Here is a 27,004-nt window from a genome sequence, read left to right as displayed (position 1 = left end):
ATGGATGAACAAGGCTGCATTTTAGTGCCTCTGGCGCTGGCAGGGTCTCCCTGCACAGCCCCATGTGCCAGGGCCTCCGCACAGGCTGCGTCGTTGCACTGACACAGCCCCCTGGCATGGGCGCCTCCAGCACGGACAGTGCTGCTCCAGCACCCCATTCCTCTGCCTGCCCTCCCCTCTTCCCTGCTAAAACGTCACCGATTTGGGCAACTGTGCCGGGGGACAAGGGTCTGCATTGAAATTACTGTCCGAGTGGGATTTGGTCACCTTCGGCGGCAGGTTTGGCTTGGGGCTCAGGGGAGGCCGCGGCGCCCTCTGTGCAGTCAATGATTTCTGGGTGCCCCTGGGGGCGCCCTCGAGGTCCTCTGGGGCAGCAGAGGCAGCGCCTGGGGGGCGGCCAGGCTCCGGCAAAGGCAGTGCCACCTGCTTCCTGCTCAGGAGGTCCTGCTCCGTGGCGTGGGCCACGTGCAGCGGGGTCATGGTCTTTACAACGGCGTAGGGGCTGTTCTTGCCCTCTGCACACAGGGAGGGCAGCGGCTGGGGGCAGCCCCCGGCCGCCAGCACCACGTCGCTCCCCGGCAGGACGGGCTCGCTGCCCCCCGACACCCTCTGCAGAGCAAAGGCACCAAGTGCTGCGGAGCCCTGTCCTCCGGGCACGTCCGCCCCGCGGGCGCTCCCCGGGCCGTTCTGCTGCAGCTTGGCAAGCTCGTCCACAGAGGCAGACTTGAGGCCCACGTGCCTGAGCTCTGCTCTGTTGAGCTGCAGCGCTCGGCCCCGCTTCTTGCCCCACAGAGGAGCCGTGTTCTCGCGGTGCTCGCTGTCCGGGCAGGGGCCGTGCCGCGGCGTGTCGGAGCGCGGCTGCTCCCCGTCCGGCAGGGCAGTGGGGAGGGCAGCGAGGGCGCTCTCTTCACACAAGGGAGCTGCTTGTCGGCCCTCTGGCCAACTGCACGCAGCCGCCTCGGGCTGCCCCGCTGAGGGCTCCATGCTGCAAAGCTGCTCGGGCGACGGCAAAAGCTCCCCAGGCGACAGCTCTAGCGAAGAGGCGGTGGTGCTGGAGTCTGGGGGGCTTGGCACGCGTTGGAGAGGAGAGTCCCCGGAGCTGGCCGGGGTGGCAAGGGAGGGCGTTTGGCTCAGGGGTGACTCGTGCTCGGCGCCAAGGAGGGGCAGCCCCGCTGGAGCCCGCACGCCCGTGGGGCCGCGCTCGGGCAGCAGCAGCCGGTGCAGTGCCGGGGACTGGGCTGCTGCGGGAGCAACGGCCGCACTCACCGGTCCTGCCGGGGCCTCCGCGCCGCCCGGCCCTGCCCCCCGGGTCCCTGGGTCCCTGCTCGCACAGGCACCCTCTCGGTTCACCCCACAGCTCTGCTCCTCACTCGCTTCCCGAGCTGCGGGCTGCTCTGCTGGGAGGTCTCGGAGAGTTTTCTCAGGCGACACTGCCTGGCCATCCTCTGAAGTCTGTTCCTCATCCCGGCTCCTTGCTGGACACAGGGGGCCGTCCGCCGCTTCGGCCGGGTCGCTGCGCTGCACAACAGGAGCCTGCCCCGCCACCGCTGTGCTCGCATCGGCGGCCGTTTCTCCTGCGGGGCTTCTCTTGGGAGAGGGGGGCTGCGTGGCCTCCCTGTCCGCGTGGTGCTCGCCCACGATGCCGTTCTGCCCGTTGGTCTTCACTGCCACGCAGCTGAGCGAGAGCTCCAGGCCCAGGGGTTTCCGTGGGAATTCCTCAGGCTTTGCTACAGGTGAGGGAGAGGGAAAGAGAGGAAACAAAGCAAGCTAAACGTCACCAAAGCCCACGCTACTTCAATGCACACCAAGCGCTTCACAAGACTCAGGCAGCTCTGGCCAACCCGGGAGCCCCAGGCGCCTCCAGCACTGATGCCCTGTCCTGCCCATTTCCCCTGCCCATTGTTTGCCAAGTGCTGCACAGTTCCCTCTGCTGCTTTTCTGTGAATTTCTAGTGCCAGGAGAAGAGCCCATGGGGGCTGCATGCCCTGAGGGCGGCCAAGTGCTGCTGAGGGAGCTGAGCCTCAACCTGTACTTAAGGCAATCAAAGAAGTTAAGCTGGTGGCCGCCCACTCTAGCCTGGCTCACACTGGCATGCTTTCACACATGCAGTGTGGGCCTGTTGCTAACACCTCTCTGTGTGATGAGCTGATCAGGAAACAAAATGCAACAGAAAATGCCATGCAGGGGACAAGGAATTCACGGGGCCTTGCTCACTAGCAGTACTACCCCCTGCCCTGCCAGCAGGACATTTTTTACCACTGAGTTATTTCCTCCTTCGTGCTCTACTTACCTAGCTACTAGTAACCTGAGAAGGTAAGAATGAGCCTAGTGAGGTCTAACCCAGTTTGAGGCCCTTTGGTTTTCTACCCTTATGAAGACAGAGCCGTGAGCCACAAGGCAGGACAGAGAGCTGCAAAGCAGCAACATCACGACACACACTGACCAGCGCGAAGCAGCGGGGGCAGCGGCGCCCGGGGGCAGCGGCGCCCGGGGGCAGCAGCGCGGGCCGGCCCCGCAGGGTGCCATGCGGCAGGTCCTGCCGCTTTGCTCTGCCTACCTGGCGGCGGGAGGTCGAACTTCATCTTGCGCAGCTCGCCCATGGACACCTGCAGCTGCTCAATCACAGCATCGTCCTCGTACTGCAGAGAAGCAGCAGTCTTCTCCTGCAGGAACTCCCGGAGATCCTCCAGAGACATCTTCAGCAAGCGCTCTGGGCAGCGGCAGAGAACACAGCAAGGTCAGGAGGGTGGCACAGACGGGTGCTGGGGCTTTTCAGCGCGCAGCACGGGAGCAGGCAGCAGGGCACGGTGCTGTCTGCAGAGCCAGGGGCTCTGCTGCTGCTGCGTGCAAGTCAGCGTGCTGCAGTGTGAGAGTCTGGGCACATCTGCATCAATTCTGCTTTTCCCTTGGGGTTCCTTGGGGTTGTCTGTCTCTTGCCCAGCTTTCACTGGCACTTATGCATCCCACCAGGAAAGTCCTCTGAGCAGCTGCTCAGCACGAGTGAGGGGACAACAACGTGGCTGCTGGTAGGCGTTTGCAGGCCAGGGGCCAGCCCCACCAGCATGGGGGCTATCTGGAGAAGTTCTCGCTGGCACCTCTAGGAGGAGGAAAAGCTCCATGTGACAGGTGGAACAGCCCGGTGTCTGCTGCTCTCCTGTCACAGGGCCAGGATGCCCTGATGCGCAAGGCTGCAGAGCAGCCCTTGGGGCCTGGGGCAGGCAGGAACAAAGCAGCTTCCCCCCTTCTCACAAAGCTGCCCAGCTCACCTTGAAGGCACCCACATCTCGAGACCGCAACGGCACCACCTGACATTACGTAAGGAGAACATGTTTGGGGCACTTCACAAGTATTTCAGCACCTCTGAACTGGGGCCATCACAGGTGCAGCGGGTCCCCAGCACCTCCAGTGCCGGAGCAGCGGTGCCAGCTGCTCCAGTGCCGGGGCAGCACTAAGCTCAGCTACCTAAATGCACAGTGCAGCCTTTGGAGGGCAGCACAGCCTCAAGCTAACACCAAGAGCCTCTGGAGCTGTGGCCACGTGGCAGCTCACCCATTCCGCTGTCAGGAGGGCTCTCCCGCCCTCCCAGGCACCCATGAGCAGGCCGTGAACCATCACGGCCCCACAGGGCACCACCCCCGCAGCGTGGGGCAGGCAGGCAGTCCTGCCGGGGCCTTACTTTTGTGCAGCTTGAGTATCGTGTACGCCATGGCCGTCAGGACCCGCTCTCCTTCCAGGATGTAGATATCCCAGAGCCGCAGAGTGAGAGTGAAGGGCGTCTGCAGGGAACAAACAAGCCCAGCTCGTCAGGCAGCTCAGAGACCTCCTCCCAGTGCGACTCTACTTGCACTGACTCGTGCGGTGACACACGCAGCCGTCAGCGGCATCAATTCACCCACTTGCACTGAAACACCCAGCAGAGCAAGGCACTTGCTTGCTGACCTGCATTCATCTAGAATCATTACCCAAAACTACAGAGCCACCTATTTCCCAGGGAAATGGCAGCTCCCAAAACCAGAGGTTAATCCAGATCCTCCTGTGACATTCAAGTTGAAATTTAGGATGCTTGGCTTCTCCAGAGTCTGGCACAACTGACCACGACAGCTCATTTACTGCAGATTACAGCTGTTTTAAGGGGTTTGCATTTTAAGCAGCTTCTGTCCAAAGAACGCAAAGCTCTTTATGAACGCAACCAATTCCCTCCTGAAAGCCAGAGCTTATCCTCTGGCTTACGAGATATAAGGAAGAGACTGGACACACAGATGTAATAGATGTTACCAAATCCAGATCTTTGTGCGAGCACAAGGCTGCCCCTAAAAATAAGGGAGCACTAGCTCTGCACTGCCAAGTTACCTCTGGACAAATCAGTGTAATTTTCTCATGCTTTCATGCGTCTCCAGTGCACAGGCTGCTCGTTTGGGTGCAACTGCCGTAGTGCAATTTGTTCAGGTTTCTGCCTCGAGCTCCTCTCCTCCATATGTGTTTCCAGAGCCAAAGTGAGGTTAATTGCCTCTGCAAGCTTGCAACAGTGCCAGTGGGCAAGAGAAAAACTTTTCCAGTTCAAAAGATTAGCCTCTTGCTCTGCCTTCTCCCAGCTATTATTTATAGTGCGCAGTCAAAGTTTGGCTGTCATCAGCCTTGAGTGGCATACAGTTATTTTTAGCTTCTCCCTTGTTAAAATTTCTGCCTCATGAAAATATGCCTAATATCCCAACTCATAAGTATTAGTATCTTCTTAAAACTAAGATTCCTTCCTCAAACTCAGTAGTAAGATAAGCAGAATTCACCGCACATGCAGGTGGCAGAGCAGAAAATAGCTGACAAACAGCACTCACCCGGTCAATGAAACACTGCAGGAACCATTTGGTCGTGTAAATCCCCGTGGTCATCTGTTCCTTGTCCTAGGAGACAGCAGAGACATGTGCCTCATCAGACAGGCTGCTGGAGGGGTTTGGAGCGGGGGGGTTGGTTGGTTGGTTTGTTAATGTTGGGTTCTGGGTCTGGAGGCTCTTTTCAGCTCCTTGCATCACTGTCTAACCCCAGCACGGTCCCTGCTTTAAACACCATCCCTGAAGGCCAAGGTAGGCCCTTTACCCAAGACATTCGCTGGACTCAGAGTGGGCTCACTTTATTTAAGTGGACTCACCAATTTAAGTCGCTCCAGACCTTCAGGGAGGAATTTCCATCAAACGGTTTACGGGGCTAACTTCTACTCCAGGAATTTGCAAGAACCTTTCAGGAGCCAAACCCCACGTACTCCTTAGCAATTAATGTTTCTGTTTCCATAGCAATCCCCATTCAAGCCTCCTAGAGCTCCACAAAAATAACTCACCACTAAGCAGCCTACCCGTAAACCCGCAGCTGTCCCTGTGCGCGAGGCCCATCTCGCTCGCGCTGCCCCGTTCACACGCGCTGGCCTCCCGGGTAAGGAATCGCCCCGACACCCCCCGCATCCACCGCAGCTGCTGGCTCTGCCTCTCCTGGTGACCAGGACCTGGGCATCCACCCGGGCAGAGCCACCCACGTGCCAGGGGGCGACCCCAGCCTTCCCAGCGCACGCTCCATGACAGCCAGCTCCGACAGTGCCTCCGAGCGACAGCCACCCACTGGGATCGCTCTGGAGGGTGCAGCACAGGCACGGACCCCCTTTCCTGGGGTGCCTGATTTTACAGGGAGCACCCGCCGCTCTCCAGCAAGGGAAACACATGTATTGGTACCCTGCCAATGGGGTACCTGACTCCCAGAGTCTCTTAATGAAGGTATTTTTTTTCTCGTTGCCTGGGATTTGAGTTACTCCCTCCTCCCTTTCCCCCCTTACGTGGCTGTAATTAAACAAGAGCCTGTCTTGGCTCTGTTCTACTTGCACAGGCAGGGCTGGCTCCTTCACAGCCCTGGCAGCAGACGTTTCAGCTGGTGGCCACGTGAACAGCTTGGCCTGGAGCCCTGCCAGGGAGCCCCCAGGAGCACAAGGCACCTTCAGGAGAGCCTGGCCCTCAACGCCAAATGTCTAAAGCAAATGCAAGGAGGGAGGAGGAGGAAAAAAAAGCTGGGTAGGGGAGCAGGTGTTACAAAAGAGCTGCCTCGCTGTTTGTCTGCAGCTGATGTTCCCGCAGCCACTCTCCCAGCCGACAAGCGGGTTCCCACCACCTGCCGAGGCGGGAAACAACCGGCCGCGCGGAGCCAGCTGAGCCAGCGACAGCCCGGCACGTCTCGCGCTCCTGCTCCCGGCCCGCCGGGCCTCTCCCGCTCCCGGCCCTGCAGCAGAGCCGGCCAGGGCAGTGGGAAACGCAAACCCAGGGCTGGCCATCATTCAGGAAAGGCTGGAGAGCTGCCAGCATCACCCCTTGGGTTTCATGACCAGGCTAAGAATATAGCCCAGCTCCACTGCTGAATGAAATAGCTCCTCTTCTCGCAGTCTTTATAAATCTTCCTGCCTGGCTATTTTAAGGAAGGCTGCACTACTGTGTGTATCACACACTGAACAAACGACAGCCATTCACTGCCACAACGTTCACAGATGAGCCACTTATTAGATATTTGCCTCTCCGCAGTTGAAATGCTTGCAGGTGATTAGGAATGGGCTTGGCAGAACATTACACTGATTGCTTTAACACTAAAATGTGACATTAGCGTGAAAGATTGATAGCAAAGAATTACCATGTGCTTCTTCAACTTTGGAAACAGTTTGCTTAAAATCTGCTCGTGATGAGCTTGAAATCTCTGCAGCTTTGGGAAGCCAGGAATGAAAAAACCTTAACAAGAAAAGACACAGAAGAAAACAATGAGAAAAGCAGTCAGAGGGGCAGCTTGATTTTCAAGCAACATCACTGCCTGTGTCACCTACTAAAGTCAGGGGGAACTCCAGGGAAGGAGTATCTTGCAACCACCACGCAACTTAAGCTCTGTGTGCACCTCTTCTGTTCTCATTACTTTATTTGGGCTACATGAAGCACCTGCACAAACCACCCCACTGTATCCAGACTGAAGCATCTAAACTCACCCCTGCAGAGGAGAGAGACTCACACTGCGCATCACCTGCCCCTCTGAGGTCAGACCCAGCGCTGGCTGTTGAACACCCCACAGCAGCTGGGTCAGGCACTTTCCCTGCCTGGCAATATGCTGCTGCCTCCCATCTCAACCAGGTTGGGCTGTTACTTCCCTACATCCCAACACATCCCCCCAAAAGCAGGGCTTTAGCAGCAAGTATAAAGTAAGATTAGAAGTGGGGCACGCTGGATTAGGGCTCCACCACAAAGGCCATCTCAAAATGGCAGATTATAAAGCCTCATCCTCCGTTTATAAAATAATCTGTGTGCACATATTGCTTTGAACCACAAATAAGAGGAAAGGACCTTTAATGTGGTTAAAGTAAAATAATATATCACATTTTGTAGCCATACAACTTAATAAACATAACAGGGAATGTAGCTCATAGCATGTTCAAAACAGAGCATTACATGGTGCTCTTGGATATACTTGTGTTAGACTTCTTAAAAACTCATAACCTTGAACTAATTGATCGCCAAGGGCAAGGCGCTCGGAAGGGAAGCTGTCCCCTCAGTGGAAGTGTTAATTACTGCGCATTAAAGCTCAGCAAAGATGAAGCACATTTCTCTGCGAGGCACCTGTCAGCCTCCAAGCGGGAGGCTCGGCTCGGTACGTAGCTTGCTTTGGCGTGTAATTAAACCTTACCTGCTTTCAACCAGCACGCAGCAGCCACAGGGAAAGCAAGGCCCTGCTGACCAAATAAAGAGCGACCTGCAGCCTTCTCCCAGCAAGCGCCCGTGGGCAGCAGCTTCGCTCCGCGCTCCCCTCCCGGCCTTACCATGCATGGCGTGCCGCTGGTCCGTTAGCAGCTGCGCCAGTGCCCAAAACGCGTCCTCTTCGTTTAAATACATCAGCAGGATGGCTGCGATCTGGCTCATGCCTTGGCAGTAGCTCACCTCCTGCAAGAACCGAGAGGGGCCCTGTGCTCACGTGCGCAGCGGCAGCTGGCCAGGCCTGCGGGCGGCTGCGCTTCCCTGCGGGCCAGGCTCCAGGAGCCCTGCAGTGCTGTGGCTTGCAACAGACACGCGTGGGGCGTGGGAAAGGCCCGTGGGGTGAAGCAGCACAATTCGCAGGGGGCTCCCCAGAGCCAGTGCTGCTGCTCAATTGCTCAGCCAGGGCTGCCAGCAGCAGCTGAAGCTGCCTGGGCCTCCCTGTCCTGTTTCAAGGTGCCACTTATTTATTTATTACTATCCGCAAATTCATAGCTCCCATGGGGTGAATACACTATGAGTGAAGATACTATGGTTCTACAGTGCCCCAACTGCAAAGCTGTAAAATCTCTGGGCACCATCACAGGACGGGTAAAGCCACCACATGAGCTTCTCCCTCTTCTCCCCAGTCTAAGGAGGGCACCTGGTTCCTGCTGACCTCAGTGGGAGTCGAGCTCTTACTGGGGCCTCTGAAAAACTTGCCCAAGTTTGACCACTGGTTGAAGAGCACCATCAAGATGCTCATAACAGACTTTAACAGTCCCAGATCTCAGGGAGGGCTCATTGCACACACTGGGAGACTTTACATGAAGCCAGAGCCCCCCTGGGGATCCCATCCCGGTTTGGACTTTCAGTTGTAACAGCTAAACTGGGATCCTGGACCTGGCTGCAGAGCTCTGCTTCACTTCCCGAGGGTCCCAGCCCACCCTTGGGGCTGGGTGATCTCTCTCCACCGTGAGGCCCCCTGAGCCAGCCCCACCAGCACAGCTTGAACCTGCAGGGTGGCCAGAAACAAACGCAAATCTGAGCTGCAAAAAGCCAATTCCCACATAGCGCCTGCAGCTATTTCAAGGAAAACTGGTTGGGATGATAAACAGCATGTGGCTCTGATGCTATTTTGGATTCTCTTAGCCATGCAAGCAGTGAAGTAATTACAAAAATAATCATCTGCTAAGCCCTTGTGTCTGAGGCAGGAGGAAAGGTCTGTCTCTTTGGCTGCCACCCTGGGCAGCCTGCGCCTTCTGAGGTAACCGTCCCCTTCCGGCAGGGCCTGCAACTAATTTAAGCCTATTTTGCCTGCATCCATAGCTAAAAACGACTGGTTCACTGCAACAAAACAGTGTTTCCAGCAACAAAGATGCAATTCAAAACGGGATGTATAGACAAGTTCTTTGACTAGGAGGCTGGTCTGTCAGGGAAGTCAAAGAGCAAATTCTTGCCCCATGCTGATGCTCATCCAAATCAAATTGCAAGATGCTGTTTGCAAGCGAGGAAAATGAAGGAGGGAATGAAACAGTGTGAAGAATCCAGCACTTATTCTGCCTGCAAATAGGACCTATTGAAGCTCTCTCTACAAAGTCACTCTCAGAGTCAAACTGGAATCACCACTGGCTCCACGGGGAAGGTAAACGGTGACTACAGGTTAAATACAACAGCAGAGATTCGCTTTAATCAGCCTAACTTCCTACTTACGGTGTTATAAACCGAGTACGCTGACAGCACGTGGAACAGCGCCTGTTGCCTAGGGACAAAGGAGGACAAGAAAATACTTAAGTGTAAAGTCTGAGGCTTTGCGTGCACACAAACACATACACATGGAGCAAAAGCTTTAAAAATAACCAGACGTACATCTTCTAGGAGCTCCCCACGAAAGGAACTTTGCACAGACAAGCACACAGCTGCCAGCTCCTCTGCAGGCAGCTGGGACGGGCCTGCTGCCTCCAGCGGGGCTGCACCTGGAGCTGCACACAGCGGGGCTGGCCCAGGCTGCCACATCAGCACATCGCCCAGGAGGGAGACGTGCACAGCCCCACAGGTGCCCACACGTGCCCTTTTCAACACACTTGCTCTTCAGGTTAGGCTTGGTGGAGATTTTATTGTCTCTTAGAGACTTGCAGCAGCCCAGATATTAAGTGTTACAAATCCTAGGGGCAAAATTTTGCCAGCATTGTTTATCAGGTTTCTCCTTTCTCCCTTCACTCCCTGCTAAAGGAACCATGATTGCATGTATGATAATATATGCTAAATAAGATATCGATAGGCAGTGCAGATATCCCTGTGTGGTATGTTCCTGTGCAGGCATCAGCCCTAGCTATTTAGGGAAACCATACTGCATCTCACCCAATTTTTCCCAAACTTCTTTAAACTCATCCATTTCAGAGACCGTGGAGGCTGCAGCTCGCCCAGGCCACATGGCCTTGGCTTCGATCCCTACCTTCCCACAAAGCTCCAGGGACCAGGCACTCAGGATGTGAAGCTGGTCCCATCTGGGGCCCTCCAAGGAGCAAGCAGAGAGATAAACCCATGAAACCCGTAACCTCGGCCCAGAGCACTGCTGGCTCCCAGCACCAGTCCAAGCCACCCCTGTGCTCCAGTACATGCTGGGTGGCACAGGGGTGGCCCAAGCTGGACAGCGGGAGGTCATGGTGCTCAGGTGACTTGTACCAGTCCCCCCTGGCCAGGGGACGTGTAGCGCAAGCAGCACCGCGCAAAAGGCCACACTCACTTCACTCCGTAGCGATCCCGAAACATGATGTGGTTTCGGAAGGTGCGGTTCACATCCAGATCGATCTGCTTGATTTCCGAAGAGAAGCTCTTCGCCTGTTCCTTCATTTTCTGGAGGGGACAAAGGGGTGGACAAAAGGAAAAGGTCAGACATCCATCCTCCAAGCCTATGCTCCTGGCCACACAGCCCCCTCAGAAGCAAAGGCCTCTTGCAACAGGACAAGGGGGAGCCTTTCAGTCTGCGACAGCCGCCACACGCACCGTTTGCGGCGATATCCCAGACATTCGGACACTGCCCCTTCGCAGGGAGCCAGGGCAGCCGGGGGGGACCTGTCTCCCCCTCTGCCCTCGGCTCCGTTCGTTGCCTTAACATGCAGAGCTGGGCTTGGCCAGGCTCTATCCACTATCCATGTGGTTCCTACTAAAGCATCAGCATTTTAAAGTAATCTATGCCAGCGACAAGCCGAGAGCCCCAGAACCGAGGCTGGCAGCAGAGGTGCCACACGAGAGCGCTTCGAGTGCCGGAAGCCCCCGGCGAGTGCGGCTGCCCCACGCTCTGCTCTGGCTCCTTGCGGCTCTTGGCCACGCAGCAGGAGAGCTGCGAAGGCCTCGCTCGAGCGGTGCCGAGTGAAGGCCCTGGCTCCTGCAGCCCCGTGCCCACAGCAAGCCGGGCTGGCACCATGAGGAGAGGGAGAGCTAATTGCCGGCGGCAGGAGGCACCCAGGAGGAGCAGGATTAGGAGAAGCTCTCAGGGATTTGAGCCCAGAAAAGCTCTTCAGCCCTGAAGCTGCTGTTCCTTATGGGCCCCCCGGAGCTCGGAGAAGCTGCCCGTGGCAGGGGCTCCCCGCAACGCTCCCCCCACACAGCTCAGCCTCCGGGCAGGCAGCGACACCAAAACCTGCCTGCCCGGAGAGCACGGGGGGCCCGGCCCACTGCGAGCCCCACTCACCACCAAAGGCTCCCGAGTGCCCTGCACCCTGCAAAGGCCTCTCCTCCTGCCCTGTCCCCATTCCCATTCCCTCGTGATGGCTTCACACAGCCGCCAGCCAGGATGTGCTGGCTCCAGCTCCATCCTGCAGCCACCGGCTCTCGTGCCGCCCTACCCTGGAGCTCTGGCTGTGCTGGCACAGACCTGTGCCCCGTGGCACCAAGGCTGCGCCAACGGGAGCTGGCCAAGCATAAACTGCAAGGGGAGGCGGGAGAGGAGCCGAGCTCTCGGCCAGGCAGGTACACAGCTGCACAGGGAAAAAGGCAGCGCAGAGCCAGCTAGGTGCTTCAAGTGAAAATGCCTCGGTTACAATAAAGCCCAACAGCCCCTATCTTGTGAACATGCATTCTGTGCACATGGCAGAATATTTTTAATTCACGCTAGAGAACCCTCAAAACCACTCACAGCATTTACTGCTCTGAAAAGCAGCACCAGGCATTAGACTTTGCTCCTGTCCACAGAGAAAAATCACATAAACTGATGAAGAGAGACTTTCAAGGTAAAAGAAAAATCACACCTGCCATTTCAAGGTAAGCTTTCAGCACTGCTGGAACAGCCAGCTTCCTGCTGCACACCTCAGTGGTAAGACGGGACGCTCCGCAAGTAGAAATCTCTGCACGAGTTCTCAGGAACTCAGCTCCATCCCTCCTTTAACTGGATTTCTTGGCTAAAGACCCTGCTTTTCTGCCTTAAATCTTCTGATTTTTTTCTGTGGTTTGTGACAAAACTCTAAGCCACAAGCAGAGCCTGGAGGCAGCTGCTTTCAGTGACAGGCCTGGCGAACTCCTGCTTTATGGTACCTCACTTGCACATACTCAAAATCATCCCAGGCAGCTCTGCAAAAAGCACCCCATGTCTTTACAGCTGAACTTTTCCTTTTTCTCTCTGAAGATGCAGTGACACCTGAAACATCTTTGCTAGCAACTTCCAGTAGGATACGTGGAATTAAATGTGTCAGGGAAAACAGGTGGCCCGGATTCCGGCCTAACACATCCATGGATAAAGACTTTATCCCCTTCCCGTTTTCAGCCTTCACTAATGTGGAGCTTTCACTGCTCCAAGGTCACAGCAGCTCATTGGGAGCTCGGGATGCTAGGACAGAAACGTCAGCATCCGTCCCGGGTCCGACCCACCTCAGCAAGCCGCAATCCCGCCCGGCTGCCGGGGCTTTGCCAGCAAGGCCTCATACCTCGTACTTCCCTTCGTTCTCTTTCTTCATCTTCTCGACATCCAGCAGCAGCGACCAGACCTGGCCTCGCACCTGGAGCGGGATCCCCTTGTACACTCGCCGGTGCATCTGCAAGGAGAAGGGTGCGCGTGTCGTGAGTGGCTTGACTCCAAAGCCGGAGCTGAACCACAGCCCTGGCTCTCCCCCTGGATGAAGGGGCAGCCTGCAGGGCGTCTCCTAAGCAAGGAGAGGGACAGGAAGAAACGTGCCTGCATCCCCTCCCACCTCCATGTGCTCACTCCAAGCATTTCACAGATGCTTCCTTTTTTCCCCTGTCAGGAGGCCCTCTCCCACTAAAGAGACCATTAAATTACAATGGGAAAAAAAAAAGAAAAAAAAAAAAGGCTTTTGTTTCAACCCTTGACTTCTCCCATTCAAATAACTTCAAATAAACCCTCGTATTTCTGAACGTTTTCCACCCATTCATCCATCTCGCCCTTGAAGTGCCTCCCAGCCCCACCACAGCACCCCCAAGAGGCTCCCATGCTCCCCAGGCCAAGGCCATGGGTTTGCCCCACACTGCCCAGGCCCCACTGGGCCGGCCGGGACCATCCCGCTCCGGATGGGACACGGGAGGCCGGGCAAGCTCCATGCCAGCACGGGGAGGTTGGAGCCCAGGCGGCACCTGGAGCCAGGCTGCGCTGGGAAGGGCCCCGGTGCAAAGCGTTGGCAAAGTTTCCCACGCACCGGCGCAGCTGCTGCAGTGTTTGCTCTCAGGCTGAATCACCCAAGGAAAACCCGATTTAAATCAGCCCCTAAGAACTGTCAGGAGAAGAGATACAACAAGACGAGATGAACTATTTTGCCCAGGCTGTAATGAGGAGGCGCCAGGGAAAGCCCGCGCCTCCGGCAGCTCCCTGCGATACGCAAAGCGACGGCCGAGGAGAAATGAAGAAACTGGAAAATGCTTCAAATCAGTCAAAGTTACTTCCCGATTTGTCGGCTTCCAACGCGCTACGTGAGACTGACCGACAGTTGCCAGGGTAGAACAGGACGATGCTGGAGTGCATGAGAAGCAAAGGGCTTTGTTTGGAGCCCTCGGGCTGCTCCTGCTGCGCTCCAGCACACACAGGCCCCGCCAGCAGAGCAAGCGTCGCTGCCGCTTCCCCATATGGGAGGGAGGGCAGCAGGAACAGGAGGGAGGGCAGTTACAAACATGTGGAGAGCAAAGCACGCTAAAAAGCCCCTCTGTTATTTATCCGCAGCCTTTCCTCCTCCCACCGCCTCCAGGAGCGAGAGCGATGAAACCCCAGAGCTGTGTGAGTCACCAGGAGCAGAAATGAGCAATTCTCCTTCTGTGTGATACTTGAAGGAAAACAGGGAAGTTATCACTAAGAGCAGCGATTACACTGGGATGAGATGAGCGTGGGAAGGCAGCAGGTGAGAGCTTCAGCTCAGAGCAGCTTCCTGCTTCATGTGAAATATGAACAAAACCCAAGGTCGCCCTCTCTTCTCTCTATTGAACAGCTGAGCACTTAACAGTCAGGGGAGAGCTCCTAGAGCAGGGCAGCTCCCTGTCCCAAGCAGACAGTGGCAAAGTCCAAGCAGGGAGGAAGAGCAAATATCGTCCCATTTCACAGAAACTGAAAGCTCTGTGGTCAAAGGCCACACTACAGCCAAACACTCAACTAACAGCATTTCAGAACTGGTCCAGGTTTGGCCACAGGACCATCTTGCCCTTCCAGGCTTTAACGAGACATAAAGCTTGCAACAGAGATAGGTCAGCATTCCTACCTTCCCTTCACCATATACTTTATTTCTTAAGAGCTAAGAGGGGGAAACCTATCAAAGCAGAGACTCAAGCTTTATCTTCCTGTTTGCATTTGAGACTTCCTCCAAAAAGCACCCAACCAAGCGCCCAGGCCTTCCAGCTCCCATCCCCGGGGGAACTTCCCGCTTCACCTCCTTTTCACATCAAAATGGGGCTGGGAGACGAGGTGAGCACCCCGCACAGGCGCCTGCGCGGCAGAGGGGAGCAAGTAGAGCCCTGCAGCTGCTGCAGCACAACGCTACCTGCTCCTCCTCATTCCCGCATCATTAGTGAGGAGACCAGGAAGGACCTTGCATGGAAACCCCAGAGCGTGCCGAGGGCAAGGAAGGGATCACACCGCTTCTAGAGCACATCCTTTGCCTAGTGGAAGTGAGCAAGCTAGGACGGGACATACACACCAGTCTAACCACATCCATGCTGTGAAACCCATCTCACTTATCACCCGTTTCTACCAAAACGCTGCCCTATATTGCTGCAAGAAGTGTCGAGAACAGGTAAGGAGACAGGCCTGGCGCGGTGACAAGCGCGAGCAGCCCCAGGGCGCTGCTTTGATTCCAACAACCTTATTTGTTGCTCATCCAGAAACAGGTTATGTCAGGCATAATTTTAGGTGCAACCAGGCCAGCCTTGGCCAGATACTACACAAGGCAAATCCTCCAAGGGGTTTCCAACCTGATCTCACTGACCAGCAGCACTTTGGGACTCATCCTCTAAGCTCTGCGCTCCTCAGGCAGGGAGTGCTCAGCAAAAACTGGTGCATGGGGCCACATGGGAGGAGCCACAAACAAAGTCTGTAACCTTCAAGACAGCTACAACCAGACAGCATACACACTGCTTCCCAGATCCTGTAAGCACTTCCCACGTAAAGAATAAAAGAAAGCAAAGAGAGGAAAAAAAGACATGTCTTGGGCTGAGAGGCACGAGGCAGCAGCAAAGGGAGAGCTCCTGGGATGGCTACTGGGCAGCACAGAGTCAAGGGCAGAGAGGGGAGGATGGAGGAGTTCGACCTACTGCTGCCCTGCCCCTCCCCGCCGGGATCCTGACCCAATTTCACCCCCTTCAAAGCCTGGAAATGGCCTAGACTTGGGGGTTCACACAGCAAGACTGATTACTTCCTGTAATAAACTGCAGTCTCACAATGAGCATCAAGGGAAAGCTCCTGTTTTCATTAAGATTTCAAGCAGCCACCCTAGTCTTTACTCGGACAGTAAGTAACTGGTGCCTCTTGACACTCAGGGCTGTCGCACACCGCCGTAATGCTGAAAAAGAACCTCAAAGTGCAATGCAGCTGACGGTCTGCTGCTCAGGGAGGGAGAAACACCAGCTGACCTGTGTTTTATAAAACACAATAAACCAGCCTGTTGCAACTAGCTTAACTAAAGCCAAGCAAACAACGCTCTGAAGATGCCCCTGCCCTCCCAACGCCACAGCGGCGGCAGCCTGGTCGCTCCGACGTGCAGCGCGCTGGACAGCGCCAGCGGCACCGGCCTCCCGGGAGTTCCCCTGGGCACCGGCCAGGCGGGACCGCGACCAAAGCTCCGCTCCCGGGTCACCAGTCTGCGCCCCTGCCCACGCACCAGCCGCGCAGCGCGTCATGGGGCTCCTGTCCCCTGCCCTGGCACGCAGCAAGGGCACAAAGCCCCTTCTGTGCCGAGGAGCCATGAGCCTCTCGAGGGTTGCCAGAAATACTAATGTCATTTATTCCCTGGGGAGAGCTCTATGATTTGGTGACATAGAGCCCTCTGCGCTGCTTGCTGGGAAAGAGCCTGCCTAGCAGCACCTCCCAGCCCCTGGGGCTGTGACCGGTTTGCAACTTTATTATTGGGGTCACAGGGAGCAAAGGAAGGGGAGAAAACCTCCAAGAGCCCAACTGCCAAATCCCCAAACTAGTGCCTGCACCACAGGACCTGAGGGACATCAACTGTTCATTACACAACTCAGATGTGCTTAAAAACCTGAAGGAAATCCCTAAACTTGTCTGGAATCTGGCATTTGATCCATGGGACCACTGACCAATTAGCGCTACTTCTAATTAGAGAAGGCAAGGCCACCGGAGAGTCCCTGTTTTTGACTGCGAATAGCACTGATGAACTAAATAATGAGAAAGAGTCTCAAGTGAACATGAGAACATGTGAACATGAAGATTAGAGAGTTCAAGCCTGTCTCTAGGCCCAATTCCTACCGTAAGGAAATGGAAGCGTTATTACCAATGTCAGGCGACGGCCGCGATGCGGGCAGGCTCGGCACCCCCGCAGCGTCGAGGCGCGCAGGCCAGGCGGCCGCTCTGCCCCACGGCTCTTGTGTGGCCCCTTGCTCCTCTCGGGGCTCACGGCTCCCCACGCACCCGCAGTCAAGGTGGGAGCAGCTGACATCGCCCCTGCACACAGCTCCCCTCTTCCCGTTCTGCCGAGGAGCGGGGCTGCAGAGTTTTCAGCACTGGACTCAACGCACAAGGTTGGCGCCTCCCTGCTCCCGTTTCGCAGCTGCAGGAATTTAACACAACAGCCTCCGCAAGCGGCTGACAGGGCTCTCGCAGCCACAACCAGGACCAGAAAACAAAGTTGAGGTAACGTCCAGGCAAATAAGTCTCCCCCGGGAGCTTTCCCTTGGGATACATATGAGGAATATTATCTGGGCAACAATAGCGACATCTGCCATGAGGTTCCCAGAGGGTAGGAATTCAGAAAAGAATTTCGCATGTAGAATTTCACATTTAGGAAACTGCTTTTAATAACAAAACACCCAATTCTACCCAGTAGTCTTTAATATTTAAAAAACTGTTGGGTTACCAAAAGAGGGTTCTGTTTTGATTAATACTTTCCTGTTCTTTTTATTTATTTTTAATCACTGTTTGAAAGCCTGGCCCATTTGAGGGATGCATCATTCGCACCCCCCTCCTTACACATACTTTGTTTTCCTCCTTACCTTCTCACTGTTCCTGTATTTGCCCCATTTCTTCAGCATCTTTAGCCACTTGTCCACTCGCTCAATTTCTTGATGTTTTTGCTGGTACAAGGGAAAAAAAAAAAAAAAAAATCAGAAGAGTCCCAGCACATACTTCCCAAAAGTTTAAATCTAATGAGAACGAGAAGCTTTGGCTGCTGAATTTTACCTTCAGCTGCATACAGGCACCTTGGGGCAGAAACAATCCCGAGGTGTTTGCAGGCTCCAGCAATTTTAAGGAACAGTTAATTAAGGGAGTGGTGCAAATCCCAGGGGAAAACGCGGGCTCTGTGCACAGAGCAGAGTGTCGGCCGGAGCAGCGCTCGGACAGCAGGGCCCTTCCCGTGCAGGCAGCTGCAGGCGCTGCAGACACGACACACCAGCCTGCCCCGGCTAACCAGCTGCCAGCAGAGAATCCAATTCTCGTGTGGCCAGCAGCCAGAGCAGGGGGCCCCTCTGAGGCTGGCAGTGCTTTTTATTAGATGACGGGAGGGAGGGGAGCCTCGCTGAGCACAGGGCCCACCCAACCCAGCGCGCTCCAGGCGAATGCCCCTCTCTCCGAGGCGAGCTTCCGTCCCCGGGCGGGCGGCCACCCCTGAGCTCCAAGCCAAACGCCTCTCCTCCCTGACGCTTTGACCTTAATCAGCCTGTGCACAAGCTGCGCTAATCCCCCTGCTCCTGCCTGATAAAGCCACTTTCTTTTTCATTCCTGAGAAAACATCTGGGCGGCAGGAGCCCTCAGTAATTACCGTGACACCCTTCGACCCGACGCAGCAGACTGCTGCTGTTTTCGACAGCTTCATTAACAGGGCTACGCTGTGCAGAAAGGGAGCCCCATGCTGCACTGCAGCAGCCCTTGCACAACAACCCACGGAGGTGCAATCAGCTGCTGCCCTCGTTAACCTTGCCCACACCCCCCGCTTGCAGGAGCTGAGGGTGGGAAGCAGCGTTACACCCACAGCCTCCTGTGTTTTTCCCCTTTTTGTGCTGTTGAGCAATGTGTCAAAGCGAGGAAAAAGTGATGGAGGCTTTTTCCAGGAGCAGCTGTATCCCAGCTCCCTCTTGCTTTAGGAGGTATAACTTTACTGCCGTGTGGAGGAGGATCAGGACCAAAAGCTGTGAAGTTAAAGCTCCAAAAGTTTATGAAACCAGAGACTTGGAAAGCAGCCATAAATAGAGCCACTGCCCAGAGGATCTCATTGCATCTTTGTATGAATTTGTTTTCACTTCTTACAGATGGAGCCCCCAGCAGGCACCAGCTGCCCGTTTCGCTCTTGCCTGCACGTTCATTTTGCTGAAGGCGAGACCCACGTGCCCCCCATGCCCCAGGGAGGACACAGCTGCCGCCTCTCACCTTCTCCTCCAGCGCGGTGCGCATCGGCAGCTCCTGCTCGCTGCAAAAACAAGGGTTCACAGTTTATTGGGGAGGCCGGCGGGGTGTGGAGCGCCCTGCGCTGCTGCCTCCTCCGGGGGAAGCACCGAGAGGCATTCGTGGTGCCAAGCACCTGGCTATGCACAGCGGGAGAAGCGGCTCCCAGGCATGGCACCTTCCCCTGCAGCACTCCTCCTGATGCCAAGGCAGAGGAACCACATAGAGCATGAGGGAGCCTGCCCAGGGCACAGAGCAAAAGGCCCCTGCCTTGCAGGAGCTGCTGAGCAAACAACACCAAGCACGGGAAATCCCAGGTTTAATCTTCTCTGCAACAGCCAGTTGATCAGCAGTTACAAAAAAAACAATCCTTGTGGGGCAATACAGTTTCCAAGGGAAGAGAATAAATAAGATTTACCCTTATTTATTCTTATTAATTCTTTTATTATATTCTTATGTATTCTTGTTAATAAATAAGCGGTTCCTCTGGGGAAAGACCAGACATGAAGCCACCAAAACCTGCAAGTCTGGAACCAGACTTCCCGTGGTAGGAAACAGCCCTTTCACAAAAGCATGTGGAAAGATATTCTCCAATCATATCTAAGCCCTTCCTCCCAGCTGATTTGCCCCAAAGCCTTTTAAGAGGCAATGTGATCATTCCCAGGCAGTCAGACTGCTCCAAGCCTCGCTGCTGATTCAAACCAGAGCATTTCCATGTGTGTGGGTAAGGGAGGGGACACATTCATTCCTCCTTTCTAAATCTGGGACTGATCAGGCCAAGCCAAAGAGCAGCCTGTAGCAGAGATGCTGCAATCTGTTATACTTTGTGCAGAACAGTGTCCTGAACGAGCACGTGAAGGTCTCAAGGACAGCAAAGGAGCGGGGACTTACTGCAGGAATCCAAACCGGTCGGTAACCTTATACAGCGCGAAGTCGGCATCTTCCCACGGATCAATCTGAGTTCCTTCCTGCCTGCCCTGCAAAGCAGAAGAGATATCGTGAGCCACCCCGAGCAAAGGAGCAGCCCAGCCAGCATCTGCACTGTGCTCTTAGAGATGGGGATACATGGCAAACTCTGGGAAATGCTTTGTGCAAGACAACACATGAGCACAAGCAGACAGAGAGCTGGACAAGCCCAGCAGGAGCCAGGAAGGCTGCTGAAGCACCGGCCTGACTCCAGGCATGGAAAATGCCCAGCACAGGAGTGCCATTATCCTAGGGGTTGCCCAAACACTAAGAACTGGTAGCAGAATGCCCAGTAAAGGCCTTGGGCTCTTGCAGAGCAGCTGAAAACAGACCAAGCTGCTCCTACGGCCGTTACTCAGATGATGACTGGAGCACTACTGTGGCAATGCCTCAAGGGAGGCAGAAGCTTCTGGTCAAAGCCCTCCCGCCCGTGCAGCTCCAGCCCTAGCAAGCGCAGCAGGGAAAACACGTGAGGTTGGTACCTTCTCATACTTGGCAACGATCTCCGCTTTTTCCCGGGCTATGAAAGTGTCTATGTCTTTCTTCATGTCAGAAGCTGTAAAACAGAGAGAGGGGGGAAAAAAAATAAGGGAGAAAGGAGATAAGTAAATGTACATGCAGCATGAGAATTATTTTAGGAAAGTGCTGATAGAAAAAAGCTCTGCTGACAACTTTAACTTCCAGCCTTATCCCCCAGCTGAAGTCAGGCCCAAGACTGAAGGACATTCCATGTAGAGTACACACAGCACTCCCACAACCACACGTGCCTGCCAGGCACCGCGCCCGGGGGTATTCTGCAATAATCTGCACGGGCAAATGCCAGAGAAAGAATTCCACAGAATCACAAAATGGTCCGAGGCTGAAAAGGACGTCTAGAGATCCTCCAGTGCAACCTCCTGCTCCAGCAGGGACACCCAGAGCATGGGGAAACAGGGTCACATCCAGGTGGGTTTGGAAGATCTCCAGAAAAGGTGACTCCACAACCTCTCGGGGCAAATTACAGAGAGCAAATTACAGAGCAGAGCAGTTCCCTGCAGGGAGGGCTGCAAAGGAAAGGTCGGTGATGTCCTTCTCCTTCGACACTCCCAGGACTGCTCCATTCCCAGGACTCGGTGGCTTTTTCAAGTTCCTCTTGTGCTCCTGGCACGAGTTACAGGCCAGGATGAGCCCTCGAGCAGCGATGCTGCAGTACCACCTGAAAAAGGCAAAGCAAAGCCCTCCAGAGTCCTTCTTGCTCCTCCAGGACAAGAAGTCTCGCACGGAAAGAAGGTATTTCAAGGAAATTGTGGACTAAAACTGAGTAGCTTAGAGTTTGGAAAATTAGAGAAAACATCTTTGAGCAGCTTGCTAAAGAGGAAGGTGACATTTTGCCTGCTTTAAGGAGATTTTGCCTTTTTTGCTTGCTGCAAAAAGGTCCAGTAGAGCTGGGGCGGGGAGGGAAAGGGGGAGAGAACTGTTAAAACCTTAAACTGTTTTCCCAATTACGACATTATGAATCACCCAGTGACTCACCCAGAGCACCTGAACACAACACCAACCTTAATATTTCATTATTACAGTCCAGAGATTTGATGGGAGGGCTTGAAAGAAGCTCCTGAGAGCACAGAGAGGGCCCAGCAGAGCCAGCTTGAAAGTCTCCTTGACAAAACACCAAACACATCCCACCAGCCGGCACCCTGGCTGCATCCGCGTGGCAGGAGTCGGGATTTCGCCAGGATGATCAAGATGAGCCGACGTCCAGGTGCCTCTTCCTACCCTTCTCCAGGCAACACGGTCCTGCCCCTGCTTTGCACCCCGTGGCCAGCAGTGGGGACAAATGAGAAACCCACCTCCTAGACCTCTGTGGGCTGCAACCCCTGCCAAAAATCCCTGCCCGCTCAGGGCACTTAGTGCAGGAGGCAGTCACCACCCTGCTTCTGCAGGGGGAAACGTCCTGCAGGGCAGAGCTGTGGGGAGCCCCTTGCCCAGGCCCTCGGACATCACGGAGGGCTCGCGGCCTCACACAAACCCCATTCCTGGTCGGTCCTTCATCTCAGAAGTTTAGCTCAACTAAGAAGTTTAGCTCAACTTCACTGCCTCTTTTCTTATGTCACTGTTTGGGCTGTTGTGGGGCTGCATGATTCAAATGAGGCCCTTTTAGGAGCTGCTAAAAACACAAATATTCTGTAAGCTGGAGGCAAAAAAAAAAAACAATGTCAAACTCGAGGTGCAACTTTTCAACATGTTTATGAAGTGGAAATTATTCTGCATGTTGCTGACCACACACTGCAAGACAGCGACCAGAGGAAGAGGTATTCGGTAACAGGGGAAGGTTACAGAGCAGAAACAGACAGCGAGACCACATGTATTTTGGCTTCAGCCCATCTGAAAGGCTCTCTGAAAACAGCAATGGGGGCAGCCACTTGTGCGTCTCGCATCTGCAAGGGGCCTATTTGCTTTCCCTTTACAGTGACAAAGGTCCCTGGGTTGAAGGGGTGCCACCGAGGCACTGCACCAACTAAAAACGTGGCCCTTCAAAAGCTACAGCCTTTGTTTGAGGGGAATAAAAAAGTTTTCATGCACACAGTGTTAACACATTTATTTTCTGCAGAGTTTGAAGAAAGGCCACCTGCCAAACACTGTGTGCAGGAGACTGAAATGCAAAAGACAACTTACATATTGCAATAGCAAAGAGAAGCAGAAGTTTCAATTATTCAAAGTTCAACTAGGAAACAAGTTTACCACTGGTAACCAGGTTCTGAATTAAGAAAGGAATAACTGCCTCTGGTAGCAATACATCAAGATGTGTCAGCCAAAATGCACATAAGGAAGAGTGAGGTATCTCAGTCTGTGCTCCTTCCCTAGAACATAACACAGTCACTTCAGCTTTATGACAGGGCTGTACCTGTTGCGCTAAGAAAAGGTAAGCTTTGTGAGAGCAACCCTTCCCTCAGCTGAAATTAGGGATGTGCACCAAGCCCCAAACCAGCACGTCCTCCCACAGAGGTGATAATGAAAACAGCAGGGCAGGAGGCAACCGAGAGACCCTGGCGAGGGCCGGCGGCCGCCTGCAGCCCTTGTTCCTCCCAAAGCAGGAGGCAGCTTGGGCTGCAAGGTGGAGCAGGACCCGCGGGGACCGTGCGTGCCGCAAACATGCTGCAAACACTGCAGGGCACCTGCATCGCGCCCCAGCGAGGAGCCACATCGTCTCCATTGCTCCCAAGCACAAAGGGAGTTCTCCTGCTCATGGCCTGGCCCAACTGGAGGCAACACCACAGCAGGACAAAAAAACAGGACCACAGGCGAAGATGACACCTTCAATCCAGATGAGAAGAGGCTGAGAGATACTCGGGTTTTGCTCACTGAAACCTCTCTGACCTGCTAGTAAAACATGTGCCCCTCTAGCAAGACATGCGAGGTGCATGTTCACAGATGAGGAACCAAAGAGCTAGACATGCGAGTATTTTGATCCAGGTGTTGGGCTGCATCCTGGAGTCCTCTCACCCTTGACTGCCAGCCCAACCAGGAGTGAATCTCCCCATGCATGCTGATCTTCACAGCAGATGGATCCCACCTTGCATCCCATGCTGTTCTTTCCAAAAGCCCAGGAAAATGCTTTTCCCATCCCCTCTGCAACCTCTCTGCTCTCATCTGCCCTGTCTACCAGCAAGGGCAATCTGCTTTCTCACCAAAGAAATTACAGTTCAGCTCCCTCTAGGCTACTGTTTGGGGAAGAACCAGGCCAGGCCACCTCCTGCCAGAGGAGCTGCTTCACTGAGGCCACATCCGCCACCCTCTGCTCACCTGCGCAGGACCCTCCACCCTTGGGTGAAGGCAGGTGCCCAGTTTCTACAAACAAGGAGACTAAACTCCCCCGAATGGGGCATCTCCAGGCAGAGTTTTTTCTTCCAAAGGTCCAGCTGGCTGTGGTGTAAGGACAGAGATGAGGACAGAGGCAACGAGGAGCTTGCAGAGGTGCCACGGGCGCTGCGTGGGCAGGCACACATCAGCCTGTCCTGGGGTATCCAACAAGGAATTCTGTTGAACCACCAACAATTAGGAGACCCAGCTCCTCACAGACCTTCCCTCAAAGCAGGGCTGCCCAGGACAGAGAGCAACTCCCACTTTTTGCGCTGAGCAGCTGCAGTGATGTTACACTGACAGATTATTCTTCGCACCAGCAGGCTGTGAAAAAACAAATTTATTTTGGACCTTCCCATTTTTACCACCAGTTGCAGGCAGAGCCCATTCCTCCAGGCACCTTGAACATGCTCTTGAGGAGCTGAAGCTTGTTGGCAAAATCTCCCCTTCAAAGCATTGGGCTTCTGCTCTTGGGCCATCAGGCAACTAACCCCCTAAAGCCACCACAGCAGCCACTACAGCGAGCGCACGGCAAGCGGGACACGGGCATCCAGTGGAGAAACCTCAGCAGTCCCTTCCCACGGGCAGGGCCGTCTCAGCCGCCCGCACGTCTCCTCCATGGGCCCCATCCCTGGGGAAAACTTGCACAACTCGCTCGGCTAAGCGATGGTAACTTCTTCCAAAACTACAGGCTGACACTGCACCCAAGCCCACGGAAACACACACGGTCTGAACCAGTCTGTGCCACTGCAAAGAGCAAGGCAGTGAAGCCTGCTCTCCTAAAGAGGAAATGACAAGTTTGGTTTAAGCCTGGCCAGAGTTCTCCGTGTGCTCAATTACCTACTACTAGAAACTGTTGGTGGCCAAAAATAAGCAGATGTGAACGTGCGTGCACGAACACCGCCACGCAGACAGCACGCCAACGCGCGCCAAACAGACTCAGCACTGCCGGAGACCGCAGGCACAATGCAAGAAGCTTAAATCTTTGTTCCTGCTTCACAATCTACTTTAAAAGAACATTTTAACACACCACTGGTAAGCTTTTAACTGTCTCTGCTATAAACTAATCCCTTGAATTTTCCTTTGGGGAACACGCTTAACGGAGCCGAGCCCCGAGCATTCGGTGCTTAGCCGGCACGCCTGCACAGCCGGCGCTGAGGGGGCCGAGGCCCGCAGCACGAGGCTCCCCCACAGCCTGTACCTGCTGCCTCCTGGTTGCTGCGCTTGCCAGGTACCAGCTTCAAGGGAGCAGCTACTGCACTTGCCTGCACAGAACAGGCAGCGTAAGAGCGCCGTTTCAAGAGTGCAGTTAAAAGGAAACACATGGCTACGAGAAGTTAAGCTGCCCTGATATGATTTAAGTACACGAAATGGCTGCTTCAAGCTATTAGTGCTGTCAGCTCACAGCAAGTGACACACCCTGGCTTGTGGAAGGGAGGGACGTGGTGATCAACGGCCAGTTGCTAGACCAAGGGCAGCCTTAAGCAGAGGATCTTCTGCCTAGGAAAGTCAGCAGAGAAGCTGAAGGGTTAAGAGCCACCAGACCAACCTCGCACCTGCAGGTAACAGCAGAAGAGCTTTGGATCTTCTGCATTTCCTTGTGTCACAAAACCCTGAAGCCTCCTAAGACACCTGAGAGGCCAAGTAGAGAGGTGGAGGGGCTGCCGCGCTGCCAGCTGCCGTGCCAGACACTCACGTACAGGCTGGCGCGTCCAGGAGATTGTGGGCAGCTTTCACTGCCCATCAAAGTGCCACATGCTGCTGGACACGAAAAGAGGCCCAGGTCTTTACAGCACGTAGCGAGCGTATTTCCTCAGGACAGCTACAGGGGCCGGGCCACACGCCTGTGGTCCTGCTTAGGCTGTTCCGTCACCGCCAACTCCAGTGTCACAGCTGCCTCAGCACTTCTATTAGAAATCCAAGGCAGGAAATAACAATCCAAAACAGAGAACTCCAAACCCCTTCATAGAGCCATAATAGTGGCTTTTGGAAAGTCTGATTCCCCAACTTTTAAGATGCTTGTAGAAGACATATTTAAAGTGCCAGTGTCTGAGCAGCATTAGGGACTGCAGGCCCTGCATGGTGGTTGCATCAAGGGCATCCAACAAGGTGTTCCCATCTGCAGCTCCTCTCCCATTAACGAAGCCAGGCACCGGGGTTGTAACAGCCTATCTCACAGAAGGCAAACACCAACTTCAAAACAAAGTCACAGGGCTACAGGGCCAGGCAAATATGCTCCAGCAAAGGAAATCAGACTGGCACTCACAGCAAATTACGCCCTCAAGAATGAAATTACGAGCCGGCAGGATGAGCTGAGATACAGGAGATCCTGTTTGCATGTTTATTTCCTTGACTACAACAAAACCCAAGAGCACACAGGCCTTAAAGGATGAGAGAGAAAAAAAAAAAAGGCACACCATAAGGAGTGCTAAAGCAGCTGAATTCACCTACCTTGGGGTTGCTGGAAATTATTGCACAATTATTATTTCATATGAGTCACCTGATATGTTACAAAAAGTTCAGATAAGCTCCTGCCCAAATAAGTTTGCATCACTGCACACTGAACAGCAAAGTTACAGCGATCCCACCAAAACATACTCATCTCCTTAGCAGAGGTGTTAGTAGAGGTCAAGCAAGAACCTCTGCTACGGGCAGGCTGGACGTGACAAGAAGTGTCCCCCAAAGCCCCCATGCAGACCATGCAGTTCTGACGCAAGGTACCAGTGGGAATCCGAACTGTTCCACTGCAAGACCTGTGCTCAGAGCGCTCACACCAGCTTCTGGATTGCCTTTGCCATAGGAAACCCCGGGCAGCCCAAGCGCGCAGGCTCTTACCTGAGCTTGCGTCAGGTGCCAGGAGGCATCAGCTCAGCTGGAGCTGCTCTCTCCCTCGGGGCATCTAACTGGTGGGAAGCTTTCCCAGCGCCGAGCTGCTTGCTTCTGCCATAGATCACGACAGCCGCCCGTCCTCAGCCGTCACACCCTGCCGCTTCCAAGCCTCGTCCTTCCGGCTGCCGTGCGCATTCCCAGATCAGCGTCACGGCGCTCCGCTCCGCTGCTCCTGTGGACCGGCACTCACAACCAGCGCCTGGGAGAACAGGCAGCCCGGGAAGCTCTCTGAATGCCGGCTCTCTCCACCTCCAGACTCACTGCAAAGGAAGCAAGTAGTGGATAAGCTTCCCGTTTCTCATGGACATTCCCTTCCCCTCTGCCAGTGCCAACTGCCTTCACGAGCAAAGGGTTAAACACGCTTTTCCCGTGGAAACATGCTACAAAGGGTTAAACACACTTTCCTGTTACAGTTGGAGGGCCTGGCACTCAGGACGGCTGCACTCCCCACTGCTGCCCCAGCATTTCAGAGGCATGAGGGGCTGCCCAGGAAGGGGAGCACAACGGGGGGCAGCTTCAGACCCCAGAGAAC

At 54.7% G+C, this 27,004-nt stretch overlaps 1 protein-coding gene across 1 annotated transcript; it reads right to left on the bottom strand.

The window, feature by feature from the left end:
• Nucleotides 1-186: 186 nt before the first annotated feature.
• LOC112943577 (USP6 N-terminal-like protein) lies at nucleotides 187-26,699 on the bottom strand. Its single transcript, XM_026034787.1, has 14 exons — nucleotides 26,419-26,699; nucleotides 20,226-20,299; nucleotides 19,669-19,754; nucleotides 18,763-18,802; nucleotides 17,391-17,471; nucleotides 12,656-12,763; nucleotides 10,480-10,589; nucleotides 9,447-9,495; nucleotides 7,823-7,943; nucleotides 6,655-6,749; nucleotides 4,833-4,898; nucleotides 3,677-3,776; nucleotides 2,558-2,710; nucleotides 187-1,727 (listed from the first exon to the last, which is right to left on the bottom strand). Exons 2-14 carry the CDS (start codon nucleotides 20,289-20,291, stop codon nucleotides 187-189), a joined length of 2,616 nt encoding a protein of 871 aa, XP_025890572.1. The 5' UTR covers nucleotides 20,292-20,299; nucleotides 26,419-26,699.
• Nucleotides 26,700-27,004: the final 305 nt, after the last annotated feature.

The sequence above is a fragment of the Nothoprocta perdicaria genome, unplaced genomic scaffold (genome assembly GCF_003342845.1).
Source record: "Nothoprocta perdicaria isolate Ctin4 unplaced genomic scaffold, notPer1 scaffold_15, whole genome shotgun sequence".
NCBI classification, from domain to species: Eukaryota; Metazoa; Chordata; class Aves; order Tinamiformes; family Tinamidae; genus Nothoprocta; species Nothoprocta perdicaria.
The sequence above is the reverse complement of the archived record's forward strand: the minus strand, read 5'-3'. Positions and strand labels throughout refer to the sequence as shown.

Coding starts and splice junctions, on each gene's coding strand:
- LOC112943577 (XM_026034787.1), bottom strand. CDS start 20,291: ATGAAGAAAGACATAGACACTTTCATAGCCCGGGAAAAAGCGGAGATC. Junction 9,496..10,479: donor CGGGATCGCTACGGAGTGAA/GTGAGTGTGGCC, acceptor CTTTGTCCCTAG/GCAACAGGCGCTGTTCCACG. Junction 1,728..2,557: donor GTTCGACCTCCCGCCGCCAG/GTAGGCAGAGCA, acceptor CCTCACCTGTAG/CAAAGCCTGAGGAATTCCCA.